The sequence below is a fragment of the Solanum pennellii genome, chromosome 5 (assembly GCF_001406875.1).
Source record: "Solanum pennellii chromosome 5, SPENNV200".
Lineage (NCBI taxonomy): Eukaryota > Viridiplantae > Streptophyta > Magnoliopsida > Solanales > Solanaceae > Solanum > Solanum pennellii.
In genome coordinates, this window is record NC_028641.1 from 4,666,758 (window position 1) to 4,693,012 (window position 26,255).

Consider the following 26,255-nt stretch of genomic DNA (forward strand, 5'->3'; position numbering starts at 1 on the left):
TTTTATATATATATATATATATATATATATATATATATAAAATAAATTAAATTAAGTGAATCGAAATGAACTGAGCTAATAAAACAAGTATGTCATTAACTAATTCAAATTTAATAAATTGGACCAACCATCATATTATATGTTGATTTTTCCACCCCTAATTTTAAGCTACATTTCACACCCTACTTTGATTGTTTTAATTGTGTTTGATTCAAGCATTAAATATTATAGAACATTTAATGCTTAATATGTGTGTTTTATTCTGTGAGATATAATTTCATTAAAAGGAAATAATCTAAAACTAGAATGGATGAAATGGAGTATAACACTTTTAAACACATAAACTATTATTTTTATATTTAAATACTATCGACAGTTTTAAAAAATACTCATTTATTTGACTAATTAAATTTAAATATATCTTCGATTTGTTACATGATATAGCGAGTCATCACAAACTGTTGTACGAGAATGAGACTCTTTATGATAGAAGCGTTGAAAACACCCCTAAATTTGACGAGAATTTAGAGGTGTATTTCATTGATATTGCAAGATCGGTGATATATTAAAGTCCAGTTAGCCAAATATAATAGTATTTTTAAAATGTTAATAGTTTAAAAATAAAATTAATAATTCACACCAAATTTAAAATTATTTTCGAAAATTACACTAAGCACGACGTGCCAAGATATTTTTGAGGTTGTCTAGTTTGAATTGACCATAAATATATACTATGGTCGGACTAATATTATGATTACCATTGAATTGCTCCGTTGATACATTCAAATTTTGGTTTGGGGGTAGATTTCCTATGACCAAAAAAATATATTGCATTTATATTAAGACTAGGTAAAAAAACGATAATATAATTCCAACAATTTCTTTATTTTTAACGCCTTCTAATCTACTTTGCAATTTATATATTTTCGAGATTAAAATTAGTGGTGGAGCTACCTAGATCGAAGGGTACAAGGTCAATTAAATAAACTTGAAATCAATGGTGGAGTCACATAGGTCGACCACAGATATAGAATTAATGGTGAAGTCACATAGATTGACCATAGATATAGAATCAGTTGAATATCGTCTTTTGTTATATGTATATCCTACGTGACACCTTAATTGACTACAATTGACGTGCATGGTATGATAAGGCAGACGAGAATAATATCCAACGTGATACACATAAATTGACTAAGTAGCCTTAATTTTTTGTTTAATAATATTTTTTAATGAAAACTTTGACAAACAAAGCAAAGGTGTTAATTAAGTAGTAGTTTAGAAGTCTAACTCATTTTTATTCTTAATTAATTATAAAAAATATTTAGTGGAGTAGTTAATTAAGTAATTGACTTATGATCATTATATTGAACAATTGTCCAAAATTAGGAAGCAAAGATATGGTTGGTCTTAAGGGACCACCATCAACCTCTTTGAATTCTTCTAATTAATCTTCTTCAATTTTTACCTTCTTTTTTTGTTTTATAAAGTCCTAGTCTAAGTCCATGTTAATGGATTTTCCTCTTTTATTGGTCATTGAATAATGATATCAGATTAAATTTAGACGGGTTAAAAACGAATTGAGTTATTAAATATGCAATGTATTTATTAAAAATAAACTGACTAAATTCTAGTAGCTAGTTGATGATCAGAAGTTGAGGCATCTTAAGAAAGATAACTTCATGACTTGATATCATTTCAATAATTTTTTAAAAATTAAATTGACGTATGAGAATATTAAAACGTAATAGTAAGTATAAAATGAAGAAAAAAAAGTACACATAATATAAACGCATTTTTTTTCATCATATATGGATGAAATAATTGACCAAGTGTTTTTTTTTAAAAAAAAAGATACTTGGGTTGGTAGATCTTAATGAACTTTTGTATGACCAAGAGAAATAATTAAGCTTTTAAATAAAATTGCCAAGTAATATCTTCATTCAATTAATGAATATTTTTTTCTTTTGAGTTTAATCATCTGATATCCGACTCTACAAATTCTAAATTCATTCCATTCAGGTCACTAAATAAGATCAAATAACTTTTTATATATTCGATTCAATCTATTCATAACATCATCATTTGTTCAATTATTTTTCGACTGTCATAGCAAAATATTGTTATAAACAACAAATTATATAGCATAACATAAAAACCAATTACGAAAACAACTTATCCTTTATAAAGAAACATTATTATAGAAAGGATTATTGTTATAAGAATGTCTGATCATATGAAATAGATGTTAATTTTCTTGATTAAAATCATATTTTCATTTTTTTTTACTAAAAATTAAACTCAAAATCTCTAATTAGACGTGAATAAAAATCTCGATCAAACAACCACATCGTCAAGTACTATTGGATATGAAATTTTCTATAAAATTTTCTCATAAATCATAATCAATAAAGACCAAAAATAGGTTTTTATTATAGTCCAAAGTTTACTATTTTATTAAACATCATTATCCAATGTCGGTCTAATTCCGTTCAACTCTTAATTAACGGTCCAGATTTTACACAAAATCGTTGACTTTTGACTTCTTAACACCTATCATGGCCCCACAAACCTACTTGTAAAATTCATGACGTGGCACATTTTAAATTATTTTTTTCCTTTCCAAATTTCAACTTTTCTACTAAATAAAAGTTTTTTTTTCTATAGAGATCACAATATTTTTTTTAACTTAATAAAGACCGTTTTGATTAATTTATTAAATTATTTTGTTATCATAAAGTTTTGTATTGATACTCTATTGAAGACTTTGGCCTATTTTTATTTTCCGTTGCATCAACTGAATTGAAATAGTTGAATATATCTTATTAATTAAAAAATATTGGTGAATAATACTAAGATTATGTTCTAAATACAAATGTCAATCATTGGCGTAATGTTTGAAAAAGTAATTAAAGATTAATGGAACACTAATTAGTTTTCTTAGGGTAGTTTCCCACGCAAAAGATACACCAATTGCAATATTAGCTTTAAGTAGAAAAAATTATTGGTGATGTGTATAATGAAACAATTAATTATCTTGATTAGGCCATTAATTATTGATCACATTAGGTATTAACAATAAAGTGTTGATAACAACAAGCATATATTTTAGGTTGAAGTACTTTTCATTTTTAACGAGAGGTTTCACGTTTGATCTCGATATATGAGTTATTTTTAAAAGGAAGTGCTTTACCTCGCGCATAAGTTGAGATTTTTTGACGAAAATTTAAATAAATCAGACTATGAAGCAAGTATTGCACGTCCAAGGTGAGGCTGTTATTTTTTTCTCGTTTAGTGTCTGAATCATGTTAGTATTAGGGTTTGACTAAAATGTTATTATTTTTGTTTTTCATTTGATGTTTTATATCTGCATTGGAGTTCGATTAAGTTCGTTTTCACATATTACAGAGTCCATTTTTGGGAGAGATACTACCAACAAAGATTTCTCGATTTTCAGAAGCTCGAATATGAGACATCTGATTAAAATTTAATTAATCTAAATATTTTTTTTATTTTTCTGTTACTGACTTGGAATTTTTGTTAACAAACTAATATCCAAATTGTAATATTAAATTTTTGCAGACCCCAATGTATGTACTTCAACATCAATTTCACCTAACACAATTAAACATAGTATTCTCTGTGAAATTAGGTCTTAGGCCTAACTCACACCCCAAAAGCTAGCTCAAAGGGAGGAGGATTGCCCAAGCCTTATAAGGAGGCCACCCATCTCATTAACCACCGATGTGGGACTTTTGTCATTCTTTAACACCCCACCTCACGCCCAGTGCTTAGCATCTGGTGCGTGGGCAATTTTGATTTTGGGGGGCCCCAACATCGGGTGAGACGGGCCCTGCTCTGATACCATGTGAAATTAGGTCTTAGGCCTAACTCACACCCCAAAAGCTAGCTCAAAGGGAGGAGGATTGCCCAAGCCTTATAAGGAGGCCACCCATCTCATTAACCACCGATGTGGGACTTTTGTCATTCTTTAACACCCCACCTCACGCCCAGTGCTTAGCATCTGGTGCGTGGGCAATTTTGATTTTGGGGGGCCCCAACATCGGGTGAGACGGGCCCTGCTCTGATACCATGTGAAATTAGGTCTTAGGCCTAACTCACACCCCAAAAGCTAGCTCAAAGGGAGGAGGATTGCCCAAGCCTTATAAGGAGGCCACCCATCTCATTAACCACCGATGTGGGACTTTTGTCATTCTTTAACACCCCACCTCACGCCCAGTGCTTAGCATCTGGTGCGTGGGCAATTTTGATTTTGGGGGGCCCCAACATCGGGTGAGACGGGCCCTGCTCTGATACCATGTGAAATTAGGTCTTAGGCCTAACTCACACCCCAAAAGCTAGCTCAAAGGGAGGAGGATTGCCCAAGCCTTATAAGGAGGCCACCCATCTCATTAACCACCGATGTGGGACTTTTGTCATTCTTTAACACCCCACCTCACGCCCAGTGCTTAGCATCTGGTGCGTGGGCAATTTTGATTTTGGGGGGCCCCAACATCGGGTGAGACGGGCCCTGCTCTGATACCATGTGAAATTAGGTCTTAGGCCTAACTCACACCCCAAAAGCTAGCTCAAAGGGAGGAGGATTGCCCAAGCCTTATAAGGAGGCCACCCATCTCATTAACCACCGATGTGGGACTTTTGTCATTCTTTAACATTCTCCATGTTAGTTCAAAACCTTTTTTTTTCTTTTTACTTATTGGACAAGAATTCAAAGTGAAATTTTCTAATATTTGACAAATTCTAAGTACACCATGTGGCATCATATATATTAATTATAACTACTAATTAATGCTTGCAAATTCTAAATTCCTCCATTTTTTCAAACCAAACCACACACAGACAAATTTCTAACGTAAGGGAAACTCATGAGAAAATCCCTTTCACTGACTTGAAAAAGAAGTGAAAAAAACAATATTCAAACAAGAGATATAACTAATCTACCTACATTCACTCGATGTTTACATCAACTTATATCAGTTTATCACGATTAATGAATTCAGAATATAAATTTTATTGATTCCTACAACGCGATCTCAAATTAATAAATTCAGAATCGATACTCTAGAACCAGTAATCGATACTCTATGCTAGCCAAATCCGTAATCAATACCTAAAGCATTTAGATCTCTGCCCCTTTGGGTGACAATATATATTAGTTAACTACGATTAATCGATAAATAAAGTTTATAGTGCATCATGCATATATTATCAATATAAATATCGAATATAAATAATTATTGTGTCATATTATTAAAAGCATAAAAAAAAGAAAACAAATTGCCGGCTCTTTCAATTTTTTTTTTTAATTTATCAGTTGACATTTTATTTAAAAAATAATTTAATTTTAGTCAATTGCCGTGTATATCACTTAATACCCCACCCCTACCCCCTCTTTCTCAACATTTTACAAAATCCCCATTTGTCAAACTATCTCATTTCCCCATGCATATATAAATAAACCTACTAACATATACTAAAAATTATAAAAATCAATTTCAAGAATCCCTTTAGAAAATTCAAGAAAATATAATCCTTTCATCAATGGCTTTCTCTTTTTCTTCTTCAAAAACCCTTTATTCATCAAGCAAATTAACTTGTTTGATACTTGTTATTTCTCTACTTTTTAATTATGGTCATATTGTTGAAGCATCAAGATTTGGGAGAATTATGATGGTAGAGGAAAATTCAAGAATATTTTCATCACAACATATGAAGGTATACAAAAAAGAAAATGCATACAAAGTTGATAATTTATTATTTACTATGTTACCAAAAGGGGTTCCAATTCCTCCTTCTGCTCCATCAAAGAGACATAATGCTATTGAAGACTCTACACCACAAAATTGAAAGAAATTTATATATTGGTATACTTTTTTTTTTTTAATTTTCATATATTGATCATCAAAAAGAGTTTTGCAAAATATAGTTTTTTTTTTGTTTACATTAGTATAGGTTGTTTGGTATGTGATTTTTTGGTTTGAAATGTATATAAACATTGATTTATTGATATATATATATATTAATATATGTTACTATAAAGAATGGTGATTCATGGAGCATGGTGTAGAAGTACTTTTTTTCTTTTGTATTTGGTTGTGGAGGCAAATGAAGATCGATCTACATAGTAATGGTTCATATGAATTCAATAACTTTTATTTTGTATATCTTTTAAGAAATTTATAGTATATATATCTGATTGGAAACTCAGTTATTAATACATATAAACTTAAGATGGCTAACTGTGAAAATCCATATTATACTTCAAATTCTAAATTCATCTCGTTGATTATGAGAGATATTAATCGTTCTTGATTTAGAGTATTGTGTGTGTGTTGACTTTTTTATTTCATTGTTGAGTGTAAAAGGTCCTATATAATATGGTTCATCATTTTTCTTTTTGATGAAAGAGACATGAAAAAAAGCAACCAAAAAACGTACTCCTTTCATCTCAATTTATATAATAATAATTTAATTTGTCATGTTTCAAATGTCTTTTTAATTAAAATTTATATCAAATTAAATTACATCACATAAATTAAAATAAAATAAGTACTAAATTAATAACAAATCATAAAAACTGCCTTATTTTGTGGTCATGCTTGGCTTGAGATAAAGACAATTTAGGCATTGACTCTGACTACTAAAAATCAATTATTTGATTGTCTCTTCTTTACTTGCAAGATTTTTCTACTTTCCAAATTCCTAACTTTTTTTTAGAACTATTTTAATTTTATTGGCCAAATTCAAAGACGATAGCGTCTTAAAACAAAATGATTGAAAAATCAAAAAAATGATTCATTCGCTTTTTTAAGGGAGGAAGATCTTTGATTGATTGTCGTTTTCCTCTTTTCTTCGTAGATTATTAATTATTCTCAAAATTAATATCAAAAGCTTAATGATTCATTTTTCAGCTTTTTAAATTTATCTTTAAATATCTGTATAACAATTGAATTTAATCAAATTTAAGTATTTTCAAAGTTCTCCATGCATTATTAATTATCACATTGTCATATATAGTATGTGAAATTGTAAAGAAGTCAAATAATGTGCAATTCAAGTGCATTATTTAACCTGCTAACTATGCTGCTGGTCAAACTCTACATTTTGTGTGTGGCAGCCCACAGGAATTGACACACTACTAGAAATAAAATATTTTTAAATTAACGAAAAAATTGTGTTATAAAATATAATTTTTTCATCGAATCAGTTTACTAGAAAAGCGGATAGTGGAAACAATTTGTCATTGAAATATTCGGAAGCCTCCTAATTTCTATGTGTGCGAACTAGTTCTATTTTTTCTTTATTCACTCATTCAATCAAAATATACATAACAATAACGATTAGACATATTATAATAATTTTTTTAGTAGTGCCATATGTGAAAAATAATAAAATTATCGGTCTCTTATGTTTGAGAATTTGTTCAAAATGATGCTTTAAATTAAATATATTTCAAAGAAGTTTATAAATATCAACATTTAATAATTGAGTGAACATTATTGCCAAAAGAGGATAAAAAAATTGAAGCTTATGATACTATGGTTCGAATTATGACAAATTACATTAACAATATTATCCTATTAATCAAGAATTGACCACAATTACTTAGTGCTATGTTTCTCATAAAGAAAATTAAAAGAATTAGTAACACCAAACTATTTGAAAGTATAATAGACTTCTTGCTAATTAAGTAGTTCAAGAAAATGGAAAAAGAAAAGGTACTTATACTACAATGTCACTAAAATAATATGGAATATCAATATTAAGTAAGATTAATTAGCTTACTTAGTTTAGTCCTAACTTTCTCAAGGTGACTCAATACATGAATGTCGTTGTACCATGAATTTAGACGCATGCACGCATCGTAGGATTAATCTGTCTATCTATTTAACTTTATAATTATTTAAGTGTATACTTATATATATATACAAAGTTTGATGGAAAGATGTTAATCATACAGTCTTTGCATGTTTTTCCTCGACACAACATACACGAATAATCATACCTTAAAAGCTAACAATCGAAATGAAAGAGCTTAAGACTATACAAACAAACCAAAGTACATTAGCTCCTTATTAAATTGATCTGGGACTCAAAAACGAGTTCGAAGCCTAAAGGGTGAAAAATATTAATAAAAATTTCAAAACGGTATATGAAATTTTTTTAAAACCAAAACGGCAAAATCGCTCACTAAGTAGCGATTTTGTCCGCCGGAAAAAATAAAATCGTTGTTATAATAGCGATTTGTTAAATTTGATTTTTTTTAACAAAATCTCTCCCAAAAGGAGCGATTTTCAAAATAATTTTTTTAAATAATATTTTCAATATGTCGCTTCTAAGGCAGCGACTTAAGTTCAATTTTTTAAAATTATTTTTTGCTTTTTTTTAAAAGAAAGGTTTGAATCAATCTTTTTTTTTAAAAAAAAATCAAATCGCATCGATTTTTAATTAAATTTTTTATTTATTTTTTAAAATCAAATTGCTATCAAGGCAGCGATTTTACCGTTTTAGTTAAAAAGAAATTTCATATACCGTTTTAGAATTTTTATTAACATTTTTCACCCTGTAGGCTCCGAACTCACTCAAATACCATATCACAATAGGATCATCATAACAACATATAATACATGAGAAACCAAAATACAAATATTTACTTGAAATATAGTTTATGAATTTTTAAATTAATCCTCCAAATGTGAAAACCTACCACATGCTTTTGCAGGATTTGTTTTTTTCATGTTTTCCACATAATTTGGTCAAATATTCCTTGAATTTACAGATATTTGCTTGAAATATAGTTTATGATATTTTATTTTTAATTTCTTGTTAAGAATTTAAGTAAAATTATTGAACCACGAGTGTCGGCAAATATTTAAAGAGCATGTACATGGAAAATGTCAACCTTAAATCTAGGAATTTGTCTATAAATTATGTGCTCACTTCAACCTGAAAAAAAGATAAACATGCAATTTAATTTTCTTGAAAAAAAAAAATTAAATTGTTAAAAAAATTACTTGTGATTTTGAGAAAGTCAATGTGTAAGGAAAAAAAAACGTTATGGAATTAAGAATTTCTATTTCCAAACATACCAATAAAATCATCAAGTTGGTAGTGATGATTTCACAGCCAAGTTGGCCAAAACAACTGAATGCTTCACACGAGTGAGGGTTTCGTCAGTATGTCAGCAAGTTGATCGTTTTTCACATTCAACCATGAGAGGGCAACTTGAGCAATCAAAGCTACGCCCTCTTCCACTGCTGACTATGAACAGTTGACAGCGAATGATTTCTACTTTACTAAGCCAGTTCGGTGGAAACACAGTACAAAGAAATGAGCCCCTCTTGAAGTTTATTTCTCTCAAAGTGGCTGTTAACTTCAATATGCTTGATTTTCTTATGAAATACAAGATTGTGAGCTATATGTATAGCAGATTGACTATCACAATAAACAACAATGGGACATGAATTGTGTATGGTCAATTCATCAAGCAGTCTTTGTAGCCAAGTTAGTTCTCCCACTATACCTTTCTGAGTGATCTATACTCTGCTTCAACTGAAGGTAAATGAAATAGTTTCTTGTTTCTTATACTTCCAACTAATAGGACTGTTTCCAAGTAGGACCAAATATTCACTGACCGATCTTCTTGAGTCTCAACAAGAAGCCCAATCTGAATCACAAAAGGTTTGGACTGCGCAGTCAGGATCATTAGATATATGTACTCCTAGAGTGAGATCATGCTTCGAATATACTTCAAAATTTTTAAGTATGATTTTTCTGTTATTTTGTATTCATTTTAATCTAGGAAAATTTTATGTCACAAGACTTGCTAAATATATAAAATTAGATAAAGAAAATAGTGATTGATCATAAAATGATCTTCAGTTTTTTTTTTACTGAAAAAGTTTTCTAACGATACAACTTTTATAATATACTATATACATTAATTAGACAACAACAATATGATATGTATGCAGCAGAAAAAAGGAGAAGACTACAATTCCGCAAAGATAAGTTAGAAACTCAAAGAAATGAAATATTTTTCATTATATGTGATGTTGTTCATATATTAACATTATATAATGCTACTGAATATATGTATATATATATAGCAGCGTAGACATTTTGAAGATATATTTATCTCTATAACATTCTACTTATAACAGTGTAGACATCCACTGTAGATGTGTACTTTGTAGTAAAATTACCTCTCTATGATAGTCTTACTCAAATATTAATTAAGTAAAAATATTTTCTAACAATATATATTACGTATAAAGATAAATATTAAAATATTTGTGTTAATAGTTATTTGTGTCATGCATATACTAAATTTCAAGCATAAATATTGAAGAGAAAATTTATACTTAAATGATGTCCATCATTTATAGTCATAACCTTAAACTGAAAAAGCTATTGGTGACAGTTTGTATACTGATATTTTTTTTTTCTATTTTGCTGGTTAAATTTGTTCATAAAGTTGAGTGAAGGAAAAATACTACTATAAAAATATCACTTTCTCCCGATATTTAAACTTTGAATGTATTTTGAAATATTTCCACGATATATACCTGGTCATTTTGATCTCAAGAAGCAAATAATTCTATGACAATTTGTATTAATCATTAAAAAGTACTTTCTCTATGTTGTTTCAATTATATTCATTTACAAAAAAAGGTTTAATTTAGTAATATTTATTCCATTTTACAAGATCGTATACTATATGATATGATACACACGTGCGACGCACGTACTGTGAAACTAGTACATAAAAGTTTTCAAAGTATAAATGCCACGATAAATACATCTTTAGAATTTCTCTTATGCTCAATTAATGATGCTCTCTACTAGAATTTGATGAATTTGAGACCAAGGAGATCAGATGAGCACTTGCAAGAGAGCGAGCTGCAAATTAAACAGTGATATAAGCTTTATTGTAAAGTCATATACTGAACACGACATTCATTTTCTGAAATGACTCATAGATTTCAATGATAGTTCAATTTGGTATTAGCTTAGCCCATACTACAAAGGAACGTCCTCATAAGGGAGTTAACAAATTCATAGCCACATGAAAATCAGAATTACTGCTTCAATATTTCTTTAGCTTAATTGATCAATAACAAATGACACCTTAAGGATTTTTCTTTCTATATAGAAAACCAATAAGCCAATTGGGCCTGATGACTTTCAAAATGGATTTAGTACATGATTTACTATTTTCATTTTCAATACTACTAATTTTGTGGAAAAAGGTTACTGAGAACAAAAATGTATTAAATTAGTAACAAAGGCACATACATTTGAGTACTAAGGACTCATATATAGTCACTCAAAAAAATCATGTGCTCCTTTGATATATGTTGTTTGTTTTGCTTCGCAGATATATGTATCTTATTGCATATGGATGATGTATTTGTATTATTTGATCATTTCCTCTTAGCCTATATTTAAATGTTGTGAAATATCATTATGACAACTTATTTTTGGTTGATTGGTCTAAGAGTACTTAGGTCAATTATCATTGTATATATACATAAAAAAACACAGGAGGAATTTAGTGCATGCAAGACAGTCAAGTACACTGAAGCTTTGGACTGGGAAGTTTGTTGAACGCCTATGTATCATTTACTGGACAGTCGAAATAATTCATTGCCATTTTTATCAAGTTTTTTCCCAGAAAGTTCACCATATGAGCATACCATCATCGTGGCAGTTCTCCCTGGACCTGATCAGCAATTCCTCCCTCTTTTAATGAATGTTTTAATAGCTTCCATGTCGAATAGAAGCTTGTAAAGTCTGATTTCAATAGTGGTTGGTATTGAAAATTGTATGACATAAGGTTTTGTTGCACAGGAGGAAGCAGTATGCTTAGCTGCCTGCAATCAGAAACAAAATAATGTTAAGGCAACGCGGTGAAGAAGCAACAAGCTAAATCAATGTGGCATCAACCCTCATACTTCTGAGAAAGGCAAAAAGGCAACTTCACAAACTAAAGGACTTGGTGGAAACACTCACTTAGCAGGAAAGGGTAAAAGATTCACCAAGATGTGAACATTACTAAGAAGTAAAGTAGAGAATTCAACTCAATAGACTTCTGGGGGGCAATTTTCATACTGCCTCAGAGTGTATTAAAAGAGATAAACAGAAAATGCAGGGAATTTTTGTGGGGAGCGATAAAAGGAAGGTTTAAGACGAAAACGGGATACAAGCAAACTAATCTCAACCCCCAAACAAACTGTAATCTATTTCAAATAAAATTACTAGGCAGAAAAATAGCAGGTGTTTGAGAAAAAAGGTCATACTAAATAGTGAAATAACAAATATCTAAGAACAAGGAGGAGGAAAAGGGGGCAGCCAAATGTCGTAAAATCGAAAGTAACTTACATACCAATATAGGAATCAACTTCAACATGCTTCAATATTAAGACGAAAATGACATAAAAGCAAACTTTATAAATATACACTAAATTTAATAGAAAAAAATCAATGTCGAATGTTCAATAATTTTGAATAGTTAGCTCAACGTTGACAGCAACGAGAAAAGGAGACATACTTTCAACTTACACAAAATTTTGAAAGTTGAGAACTTTGTCACAAAAACAAATTCTTGAAATACCCCATCATTCTGTTTAACCCAAAATTTACATAAATTGTCTAAAGATAACAACTTTATAACAGAAACAAAATATGGGTAAATTTTTTACCTTTGAAGATTTTCTATTTCTTCCTGTTGTGCATTTCAATTTTTGAAACTTTCTCCATTAATCAATAGAATGCTGTTTTTTTATTTCAAAACTCGTTTTATCAAATTCGTGTTTGAGATGCACCATTCTAATGGGTATAATTTTTTATATGGGTATATTTAACTTTTGTTTCAATCACTAATTTAAAATTATTTTTTTATGGTGAATCTTATTTATATTTCTTTAATTTTCAAAAAAAGTATAATTCGAAAAGTCTTTGCTAGCTTATTGTTAGCCCAAAATCATTAAGTAAGAGCGAAGATTTGTGACAACCCCCTCGGGATCCACATACTCAGGTATTGTCTCTGCCATGGGCGGCCATTCGCTCTGTTAATCCCCTCTTATTGGCTCGCAGCCTCAAGGGAGAATCGAACCCGTGACCTATGGCTCCTTTACATCCCTCCCAAGGAGATCGCCTCTTACCAATTGATCTGCAGATCAATTGGTAAGAGGCGATCTCCTTGGGAGGGATGTAAAGGAGCCATAGGTCACGGGTTCGATTCTCCCTTGAGGCTGCGAGCCAATAAGAGGGGATTAACAGAGCGAATGGCCGCCCATGGCAGAGACAATACCTGAGTATGTGGATCCCGAGGGGGTTGTCACAAGATTTAACTAAAGAAGAAGAGAAAGCTAGAAAAGCTAAAAACAAAGAATTTGAAAAAAAAGAAAAACTTTGTAATGGAAGAACATCTTTAATTGCTTTGATTTTAATTGAATGCAAATGTAATTTTACGTGCAAAAAAATGTCTCATATTTATTACTATATAACTTAGAATAAGTTATTTCAAAGTTAATAAAATACTAGTCATTTGTTACAATTTCATACATTGATTTTTTGTTGTTAAAAATCCTATTAATATATATGAAGATTCAAATAGTTTAATTCAAAACTCTAAAATATTGGACAAAGTTCATGATAAGGAAAAAATGTTTTTTTTTCTAATAATCAAATATTAGTTTGTGATACATATAATAATTTTTTGCTAGTGATTATAAGAAAATTTTTGGTGAAAATTAAATTTAGTTGTAACTGGAAATATTGAAATTAAAATGTGTTAATATTGAAAAAAAAATTAATTTATTACTATGACTATATAATAAAATTGTCGGAAGAAAAGTAATTTTTATTCATTGTTGTCAGGTATTCGTATTAGAGTTTGACAAAACCAAATTCGTGCCGCGTAAGGCCCCTTTGGGATGAAATACTCCCTACTAAGGATTTTTCCATACACTTGAACTTGAGACCTTTGGTTAATGGAGGAACAACCTCAATCTAGTGCACCATATATTTCAATGGTAATAGTTTTTTTTTGTATTAATAAAGAATTAAAAATAATATTTAATTCTATACAATTTATAATTTTTTTCTTATTATCTTAAAACAAGAGGTTCATACTACGGGTCTGACGTGTAAAGAACAATTACGACTTTTTTCTTTTGTAGCTTGATTATCATAAACAAATATTGTTGCTATACAATAAAAAGAGATAAACTACATACACTAATATTTTCAAACTAATTTTATAAATACATAGAAGTTTTCGAAATATAAATATCACGATAAATACATCATTAGAATTTTTTTTATGCTCAATATAATTGATGATGCGCGCTAGTAGAATTTGACGAATTTGAGACCAAGGAGAAATGTGCACTTGCAAGAAAATTATCTTATTTGAACTTTTTGATCTTTCATTAAAAGTATCTACCCCTTTTCACATTTTCTTAAAAATTATTACTACTTTGATTATGAAATTTAATCGATTTTTAAATTTCTAATATCAAATAAAATCAAATTTAAAAAAAATAATCATCGATTTGGTTTAGATTTTTTAGTTTTTTTGGTTCGATAGTAATAAGTTTGTTCAGGACATATACATTTCGATAAACACAAACACCAAATACATGAATAATTTACGTAAAAGCTATTATACAAAACAAAGTGATTCATCCCATTTAGAAAATAAAAAAACTCAATATTGTCAATAACATAAAGTTGGTTCAATATTCTAGAGATCTCAATATCTTATCAATATACTTTTCAATAAAATTACACCTTAAAATATTGAAAAATTACTTCTAAAAAAAATCAATATTTCATAGTCAAAACTAATCAATTATCATATTCTTTAGCGGGAACTTTAAAATATTCAATATTGCGTTAGAAAAAGTTTATATAGAACCGAGAAAGTGTGATCTTAAAAGTAATGAATATTGATGGATTTAGACTTAAAGTTTTAATAGTTGGGCAAGTGGGCTTAGAAAGTAGTAAAATCAAAGATTTAATTAAAAACTTATCAAAATACTTCTATTTTATTTATAAATAATTATAAATTTTTTATATAACTTCACGGTTCGATTTTGTTATTTTTGCGGTAAATATTTAGTAAAATCAAAATCAAACCAAATAGTGTCGATTTTTCAAAATTTAAAAACTAAATCTAACCAAATATCAATTTTTTAGTCAGTTTAATTTGAATTGCGGTTCAGCTTGATTTTATAACCATAACCATGAACAACCCTATTGTTAATTACTGAATTATATTTTAGAATTTAAATTTACATCTTCAAAAGATCTAAAGATATATACAAAAGTATTGGAGCAACTTTCACATATAACAAACACAAAATTCATATTTGTATGCTATACTATAGTTAGCATAATTGCGTTTCATAGCAAACATAAATATGTATATTTCACTATACATATAAAAAAGAAAGCGTTTAATAAAATTTCTAATTACCAAAAAAAAAAAACAGTTGTATAATTTCGCTATACATATAAAAAAAAAGCAGTTGTATAATCTGCTTTGGTATACATATATAAAAGGTCAATTGTATAATGTGTGTTTGTATAAAGCGAGAAAGAGAGAAAGACAAAAGAAAATTGGGCAGGAAAAGATCGTATTTGTATAATCATAAGTGTATAGGATGAAAATATATGCATTTGTATTTGTATATACAATTTTCTCTCGCTTTATACAAACACAAACACAATGTATACATTTTTGTTTGTATAAAGTGGGATAAGCGAGTGAGAAAGCGAGATAATGGAGAGGGAAGAGAGGGGAACAAATATATATATATGTATATAAATAATTTTCTCTCACTTTGCACAAACACAAACGCATTTTACACATTTGCATTTTGGTATAAAGTGAGAGAGGCGAGTGAGTGAGTGAGATCTGGGAGAGTAGCGAGCGAGATCTGGGAGAGTAGTGAACGAGATCTGGGAGAGGGGAACGAAAATATATGCATATATACAATTTTATCTCGCTTTATACAAACACATTTTATACATTTGCGTTTGTATAAAAAGCGAGAGAGGCGAGGGAGAGAACGAGACTGGCGAGCGAGATTCACCAGGAGAGAGGTAAAATAACAACAGTTTTCTATGAGGTACAATTAAATCAAACTGCATTTATAGCATTTAATTTAAATTAATACTTTGTTATTATATACAATTTTCCCAAAATATTATATAAGTTGTAATTTTTGGGCCCTTCTTTACGTTAGCCTTGGGCCTTATAAGTGGTTGGGCTACAGTCTTAATGGGCTGCAAGCCCAGTACCCTTACAAACCTTTTATCCTTTTTGAAAGTTATTGCTCTACGAGTAGTAATATGTTGGGAAAATTTCATAAGTAGCGCTATTAGTACTTATTTTGGCAAAACGTAGCGTAATATATTGTATCCACGTGCATATAATCTAGTATTAACCGATATACTATATCATTTTATTCTTTGTACATATATATATATATGTAGCCAAATGAAACAGTTATTCTGTTATTTTTAGAAATCACGATAAATAATTTGAAAAGGAATCCTAATTCATTGTTTTCTCCAATTTGTTGTTATGTACTTATCATTATGTCTAATCTTGTTTCCATTTAGCTAATTTCTCATTAATTAATGAGATTATGAAATTTAAGGGTGATTATTACATGGAAAAGCTTCCCATCAATCAAGGTCACAATAAGGCATGCACAAGAAACAACAAATATCATTTGGAAAAATATTTTTCGTCAGAATTTGACAATATTTTACTTTTTAAAGTATTTTATCCTCTTAATTTTAATATCTTTTGTCTAAAAAATATTTAAAAAAGATCAGATTATTGTAAAATAAAAAAATATTAAAGTTTTTTTTTTTTAATTTTTTGACCAAATTTTCTGATTATTTAACACTTGATAAAAATGTTATGTATTTCGAACCATTTATCACTTGGTACAAATTTTCTGGCCCATGCGTTTGGTAGAAATGTTGCATTTTTACATGAATCTTTTTTACAATATTTAATAGAATAAAGTTCATAATCAGTTTGATACTGTTCGATTCGATACGTTTTAAGTAAAAAATTTAGATATTCAAAAATTATATAAAAAGTATGATAAAAATTTCAATTTTTTACATATCAATATGATGAAAAATTATATCGTAAATTATTAGTCAAAGTTCTTATTGTTTAACTCTGAAAAGAAATTCATGACAAATAAAAGTAGACAAAAAAAGTATTTTATTAGCATAAAAGATCAACGATTTTGCAAATCTGCCCGACTTAATGTCTTTGCCCGTCTACAAGTCAATTTTTACATTTTTTTTCTTGTCAAGCACAAAAATAAAAGGTCATTGAACTTTGATAATCGTAAATATTTGATTTAACATGAGTAGCACACGGTAATAAAATAATATATCATATGAGTACTTTTTTTTCTTTATAAAATTCAAAATTTCTGATTAAACAGAGTGAATGGTCATTGATTTTAGCGCATCCTTGCTTGGTTATGTATTGAAAGGACATTATAGTTGAATATTTTTCCATAGTGACAAAAATAGAGAGACAATGACAAATAAGAAAGCTAAACAAAACAATAGCAAGTGTTATATCCTAAGTTGAACCCTATAAAGGAGACCAATTGATTGTGAGTATTCATCTACTTTTTCCCACTCATAAAAATATGTTTTCCATTGTATAAATAACACTGACATGATGTTTACTTGATATAAATTTTGTCATTTCATTAGTCAAACTATAATTATTTTTTTTATAAAATAAAAGAGTAGTATGCCAATGAATAGAGAAAAGAAAAACAAAAAGGAGTTAAAAATCATTTACAACCGCAACAATATTATAGGATTTTTTTTTTTTAAAAAAAAAGTATATATTAATGTTATTTTTATCTTTGTCGAGTAGAAAAATTATTTTAAATAGACTATCGATATAAAAAAAGTTACCAACTATTCAAATCATTTCCTTGTATATCTATCATGGTATCTAGCTTGATCACTAATCTAAATTTATGTTGTGTAAAATTTATTTAAGAAAAAAGTATTTTTTTTGTTGAAAATTTGTTCATTTCAGAACTCCAGATCTCGAATATTACGAATAGTTACATACATTTGAAAGTTGGTTCATTTGTTGTTTTTAAATATGTACGATAAAGATTTAATTGATACAATTATAATAATCGACATAACACGATATAAAAGTTTTTTAAAAATAATCTATTTTGTTCTATTTATTATAATCGATTGATTAGTTGTCCATTTAATTTTTCCTATAGCAAAGTTAAAATATTCTACGTTTGACAATAAATCGTAAAGTTATAAACTTAAATTGGACAAAAGAAAAAGAAAAAAAAAGACAAAATTGAGATAAATAGATATAACCTTTTAAGTCCGTAAGACAAACTTTTGATTCAGCCTAACAAACGTGAACATATTATATTGAAATCAAATGACCCCAATTATAAAGTGAACAATAAAAGTAAAAATAAAAATAAAAAAGTGAATAGGAATTGTGATATAGTAGTAAGACTGTATTATTTTTAATCAGAAATTTTAAATTTAAATTCTGAATATAAAAAAATTATATTATTAGTATCATTTCAAATAAATTATGTAGTGTGCGATCTTAATTTAATCGAATCTTTAATATAACTCAAAATACAGAATGGAAGGAAAAAAGTAAATTATCCTTCTAATTGAAGAAAAGCACACATCAACACACGTGTTGGAGATAATTGGAAGTGAATTATTTGGTTCATATAATCATGTTGCTTTATTTGTTTTATCAAAATTCATGGCACTATCATATCTAGAGTTCGAAGTTTAATGGGTGAAAAATGTTAATAAAAATTTTAAAATAGTATATGAATTTTTTTAATTAAAACGATAAAATTGCTCATTAAGTAGCGATTTTTTTAACCAAGAAATTTGATATACCATTTTACAATTTTTATTAAGATTTTTCACCCTTTAGCTCCGGACTCATCATATCTAAATGGAGTAATCATATATGGTTCTCCTTTTTGCAAGATATTAATTACTTTATCTCCATCACTTTCCTTATTAAATTATAATTGGAGTCTTCTAGTTTTCTTAATCCTTCTAAACAAGTTATTAGTAGTTAATTATATTTGGATGTGTAATTGTCTTGATGGTGAAAGGAGATTGTTGTGGTAATCACTAGAAGGCTCTTGTTTAGGTATATGTTCTTGTAAATCTTTTTTTCATGGAAAAATTGCATAAACAATACTCAATTTCGAAATCATGTTGCTATATTTGTTTTTATCAAAATCCATGGCACTATCATATCTAGAGTTCAGAGTCTAAAAGGTGAAAAATATTAATAAAAATTCTAAAATAGTATATGAATTTTCTTTTAACCAAGACAGCAAAAAGTTCATCATCTACCAAATTAGATGCCATAATTAGATAAAACACACCAAACTAATCTCTTTCCTAGTTTTACTTCATTGGTGTAATCTTGTGGAAAAAAGTTCAACTCTACCTTATCTTATAAAAAAAATAATAGACTAGATCAAAATGAAAAGAAAATACAACTCACACAACAAAATCTAAATAAAAATAAGATTTATAAAACTCTTATAGTAAAAAGAGAGTACCAAAGTTTACTTCATAATCTTTCACTTCAACAAAACTAGAAAAACATAATCTATATACATATATAGTTCACACCCCCACCCTCCTCCATATCTTTAATTTGTTTCCCTCATACCCTCATAGTACATTAAAACAAACCAAAAATACATCATAAAAAAAAACTAACTTCTTATGTCTTCATAAGAACTTATGATCACATACTTCAAACCCGAACATAACAGGTACTCAGTAAAATAGTCGAGAGAACACAAGTTGACCAGAACGTCATGGTTTAAACCCTAATCATAAAAAAACTAACTTCTTATGTCTTCATAAGAACTTATGATCATATACTTCAACCCGAACATAACAGGTACTCAGTGAAATAGTCGAGAGAGCACAAGTTGACCAGGACGCCACGGTTTAAACCCTAAGCAAGTAAAGGCTAAGTTCAGGACCACCATGACCATCAGGATTCATCATGTAGAAGGCCTCAGAATCTTTTGATCCAACAACTCTTTCAAATTTAGCCCTCATGTACATTAATTCACCTTCTAACCCAATTCCATCACCATCACTTGGTAAAACTCCAGCACCCATTGAAACAGGCCCAATTGAGTTCAAAATCTTCCATTCATCAGGCCCACATTCTCTTTTCATTGCATAGCCACATTTTCTACCATTACAATATGTCCTCCAATTTGGCTCTTCTAGCAATTTTACCCCTTTTTTACCTGTCCTCTTATCTGATTCTAATGCAATTCTAACCAATCCTGAAGCCATTTCTCTAACTAAATGACTTGTAGGAGTGGCCATTTCTACAAAGAATGCTGGGCCTAACTTTGGATCTTCTTGAAATGCAAAATGAACATGTCCTCTTCTATAACCAAATAAAGTACCAATAACTTTAGTACCAAGCCCTATTTGTGTTCGGCTCTTACCAAAAGTAAGAGCCGAACGAAGCTTAGAAACTGTTGAACGCGACAGTTTCTTGCTTACTGTGGATGCATTCGCTGTACCAGACAGCGAATGCATCCCAAAATACTCTTCCTCGCTACCTCTAAGCGAGGAAGAGTGGAAATTGTTCAAGTAAACTTCATCATCATACTCTTCATCTTCAACTTTTTTCTTGAAATTGAAGTACCTTCTTGAAAATGAGAAGGACTCATGTTGGTTCTTAGACATTATTGTTCTCATTTGAAGTGAAACAAAAAGAGATAAAAAAAGAGAAGTTGAGGAAGTTAGGAAAATATGAGTGAGTTGTTTTTGACTCTTTTATGTTTTTTTGGGGGTCTAATATTGAGGGTTTTATGGGGTTTGAAAGTGTAATAAATAAATAAATAAATAAATAAATTTTTTTGAATCAATTTGTTGGACTTTTTTGGGAAATGAAAGAATTTTAGTAGCAGAGAGAATCCTGACAAAAGAAGGTGAGCAGCCCTACCTAACTGTATCAACAATGTGAAATTGGGAAAAGATAGATAGTAGTGGTGGAATATAAAGATTGAAGAGAGAAAATTATTTATTTTCGTCGTTTTAATTTGTTTGTTATATTCTGATTTAACGTGGAACTTAAAAAAAAAAGATTAAGAGTGTTATAAATTAAAAATATGTCATATGTATACTCTATAGATAATGTGAAAATTAAAATTAAACAGTTATCAGAAAAAAGAGATATTTTTTTAATAGTGACAAAAAGGAAAGTATGATAAATAATTAAATCCAAGGGAGTATTATAAGTCAAGATTTTTTGACTCTTTTCAGTTGGCTTATTTTGAAGCTCAACTAACCTAAATTCGTATAGCGCAGAACTCCTTCGATGGAAATCTTTGTATCAAAAAATTACGTTGATTCAAAAACTCTAGTTCAAAATTTCTAATTAAAAGAGAAGAAGTATTATATGTTGCACTACATCTTGATGGTGTTATCTTTTTTTATTTTACTATACGATGTTGTAAGTTGTATCTAAATTAGTCTGTATGCATCTGTTTGATTTTGAACGATCCTAGCTTAGGAAACTCACAAGGGAATTAGCTTACTAAGAACACTTTATTAGTTAGTCTAATTCTTAAACTTAATGGTGTCCTAAAAGCGACTATTAAATATTTTCTTTAATTAGAAAGATTTTTAAGGTTGTAAAATAAAAGAAATTTGTTTATTTAATATTACGAAAACTTAGTATATCAAATTTTAATAAGTGACATACATTGAAAACAACTAAAGGACAGGTGAAAGGTTAACACCAAACACACCCACTAGGGACTTTTGCAAGTCAAGATTCAGTAATTAAAATTCAAAAGATTAGAAAAGGAAAACTCAAATAATGTTTGCACATAAATCTATGAAATTATATAGGGACCATTTAGCCACCATTGTGTTGTGTAATTTTCTCTGCTTTAATTTTATCAGAATTATTAAATTATTTCAATTTTATTCTATGTTCATGTACTGTGTACTAATATGCAGACACAGAAGCAGTAGGCGTGGCCTAGGAGCCACAATATAGTACTATTAAATTTACAATAGATACTAAAAGAAGTGAGAATTTTCTCGGAAATTAGTATGAAAATTTATAAAAAATAAGTTTTCATGTAATTTTCAGTTTTTTTTACCGTGAGAGTAATACAAATATTTTAAGGTTTATTTCAAACTATAAATTTCAAAAGATATATCTCTTTTAAAAAAGAAAGTGTTTTCTTATATCGAATCAAACAATATTACAAAAAGGAATCCCTTATATCTCTTTTAAAAAAGAAAGTGTTTTCTTATATCGAATCAAACAATATTACAAAAAGGAATCCCTTACATAAATTAGGGGAAAAGGTTTGAAATATATTTGAACTTTGATCAAAATTGTTGTTACGATATCAAACTATAGAAAGAAAATTTTACCACTCTGCACTATTGTGAGTAGTTAACTTTAAAGGTATATATGTGCTTACATGGACATCATAAATATTGCTTCATTATAAATAGTAATGTGTTCACGTGACACATAAAGTTACACTATTAAATAGTGTAGGTAAAATGTCTTTCATAAAGTTTGGTATCACAACAGCTAATTCGGTCAAATAGAAGTATTTTCCAGACCATTTCCCCCATAAATTTAGACATAAAAGAGCACTATTATGGAGACTGTTTTATCCTTAATCAAAAGTTTTAAATTTAAGCTCTGAATATAAAATTTTTTTATATTATGTGACATAAATTTAATCAAAACTTTAACGTGGACTCTAAACATGAGATCGAAAAAGAAGCACTAATATGGTAGGTATATTATAGAGTGTGAAATTGCCACATTACAAAACAAGTTTAGCCATTAATAAGGTGAAACAATAGTGTCAGCAATGTTGTCAAAAAGAAGCTAACAATGTCAAAAGGTGTTGAAGTAATCATGCTTGTTAACATTGAGCCAATAAAATCTAGGTAATGGCTTATCAATTAGAGATTATGGTAGACAGTTCATAATGGTTAGTACAAAGTCTTCCCTATTGTTGAAAATTATAAATAATATATAAATATAACATATGGTTCAAAAGTCAATAAGATTCTTCATTATTTTTCCTCCACCGACTGTTTAATTTGCACCACATGTGAGGTAGCCTGTAAATAAACATATATATTAGGGTCAAAAACTTTGTTGAATTTCTACTTACACCACTAATAAATCAACAAGTGATTAGTGTTAATTTTTTTAAATATATTAAGATGGTGTTTTAGGCTAACTTATATGTATTTAAATTCGATCTACAAAGCTTTTATTATCTTTCATCAGTATAGACATCAATTGAACTGAAGAAGAAGAACGATAATTAGCGACAAACAGTTTTACGTGGCTAAACAATAAAATCGTTAATATTATTTGACGATGAATTGTCAGATTGGGCATAAAAATATAGTTCGATTGTACTCATATGTTGACTTCTACCTACACTTCTTGTATCGTATAATTCTATCCATCAAAATTTAAACGTATGAAAAAAAATTACTAATGGTGTTTTAAATAAATTTATTATTAGGGGGAGAGGGTTGTGATTATGATTTATGGTACCTAAATGTCACGGACCAACTAATTTTCAACTAAAATCAACAACTAGGAGATTAATTAAGGACAAAAGTATGTATTATGTTGAATAAGCTAGACATGTCAAAATCAAAACCTAAAACCAAAGAGCTTAAAATCCAATAAACAATCTTGAAAACATCTTATAATTGATTAATAGTTAGGTGATGAGTAAGCATGATATTGCCTTATATGAAGGATTAATTAAGAACTAATATAACAACTTTTTAACATTATTAACCTACCATCCCCTTGATGATGTACAGACTAATATTTTGATCCTAATTGGAAAAATTACAATATGTTGCAAATATTTAGATTGTGTTTATGATATATAATTAGAATTTCAAAAAAAATAAAATGATACGTAGTAATATTTTGAGTTTTGTAGTAAAAATGTAATACATATTTGCACCGATACCATGTTAATACAACTCTTCACACATTTTCAGCCGATACATCTCTTTTGTTGATACAATTGATAATTGTTGCTTGAATACAACTCTTTCGCTGATACAATTAATACATGTCTGATATAGCTCTTCCACGTGATACGTGTAAATTAGGTATATAGCATATTATGTAGTCATATTCTCAAGTTATGGCATATTCATTCTATAACATATAATATATCAACTTATAGCATTTCTTTAAATTAAAATATTGTTAATATTTATTCTGTAAAATTAGGACGAAAAATAAAATAAAAAAATGATTAATTAAAATTGGATAATTTATGTGAATGTAGTTAATGTTATTAACTGATAACAAAATGTGCACCTTTTAAGGAATTTTAAAATATATTAATTATAGATATGCACCTTAACTATCTCAATCCGTTTTTAATGATAATTAGTTTTGATTTTTTATCCTTAAAAAATTGTATTCTGTTATCTTCTTTCCATAAACGTGTATCATTTTTTTTTCCAGAAATTGAACTATATTCATATATTCGAATTCTGTCATATTTTATCCTCTTTTTTTTTGGAAAATCAATTAAAATTGAAGGTTGAAAAAGTTTAGATTTGATTTGATGGAGAAAATTGTGTCAATTTTAATTAAACATGGTGGCAAATGGAATTCATCAGGTTAGTTTTTTTTAATATTTTATTAATGTGTCGTATTTTTTTTCCCATGTTATATTGCATATGTTCAATTGATTTTTTTTGTGATACATTTATTCAGTATTTCTACTAATAAATATTTCCTAATATTAAATGTATTTTAATGTGTAATTAAAAGGAAGAATGATGTTGAATGTGATTACTAGTTAAAATTAAAAAGTTTACAGTTTTTGATCAATTTGCAAATTTTTTGTTTTTGAAACAGTAGAACAATATCTGACATTTTGTATTAATAATGTATACATTTTGTATTTTAATGTATATAAATAGTGTATGAACAATATATACGATAGTCAATGTTTATAGTGTACGTAGCTGTTATTGATTTAACATATATATATTACAAATCAATAACAGCTACGTACAACTATAAACATTGACTTTCGTATATATTGTTCATACATTATTTATATACATTAAAATACAAAATGTTAGATATTGTTCTACTGTTTCAAAAATAAAAAATTTGCAAATTGATCAAAAACCGTAAACTTTTTAATTTTAACCAGTAATCACATTTAACATCATTCTTCGTTTTAATTACACATTAAAATACATTTAATATTAGGAAATATTTATTAGTAGAAATACTGAATAAATGTATCACAAAAAAAAAAATCAATTGAACATATGCAATATAACATGGGGAAAAAAATACGACACATTAATAAAATATTAAAAAAAACTAACCTGATGAATTCCATTTGCCACCATGTTTAATTAAAATTGACACAATTTTCTCCATCAAATCAAATCTAAACTTTTTCAACCTTCAATGTTAATTGTTTTTCCAAAAAAAAATGATAAAATATGACAGAATTCGAATATATGAATATAGTTCAATTTCTGGAAAAAAAAATGATACACGTTTATGGAAAGAAGATAACAGAATACAATTTTTTAAGGATAAAAAATCAAAACTAATTATCATTAAAAACGGATTGAGATAATTAAGGTGCATATCTATAATTAATATATTTTAAAATCCCTTAAAAGGTGCACATTTTGTTATCAGTTAATAACATTAACTACATTCACGTAAATTACCCAATTTTAATTAATCATTTTTTTATTTTATTTTCATCCTAATTTTACAGAATAAATATTAACAATATTTTAATTTAAAGAAATGCTATAACTTGATATATTAAATGTTATAGAACGAAAATCAAACTCTTATGCCATAACTGAGAATATGACTACATAAATATGCTATATACCTAATTTACACTTATTTTAAAAAATTAATGAGAATAATGTATTTTTTCTTGATATGCAATAACTTGATAATAATATGTTATAAGTAGTTTATTATTAAAAAGTTTGTTTATAACTTGATATTTAACATCTTAAATGTGTGTGGAGTGTTATTTTTATTTTTATCTAATAGAAGTTTCATAATGAATCTCCCTTACATT

At 28.2% G+C, this 26,255-nt stretch overlaps 1 protein-coding gene across 1 annotated transcript; it reads right to left on the reverse strand.

Moving 5' to 3' along the window:
- Nucleotides 1-19,645: 19,645 nt before the first annotated feature.
- LOC107019084 (protein MIZU-KUSSEI 1) lies at nucleotides 19,646-21,060 on the reverse strand. The gene has a single exon (XM_015219663.2). It carries the CDS (start codon nucleotides 20,845-20,847, stop codon nucleotides 20,074-20,076), a length of 774 nt encoding a protein of 257 aa, XP_015075149.1. The 5' UTR covers nucleotides 20,848-21,060; the 3' UTR covers nucleotides 19,646-20,073.
- Between the last annotated feature and the right edge of the window lie 5,195 nt (nucleotides 21,061-26,255).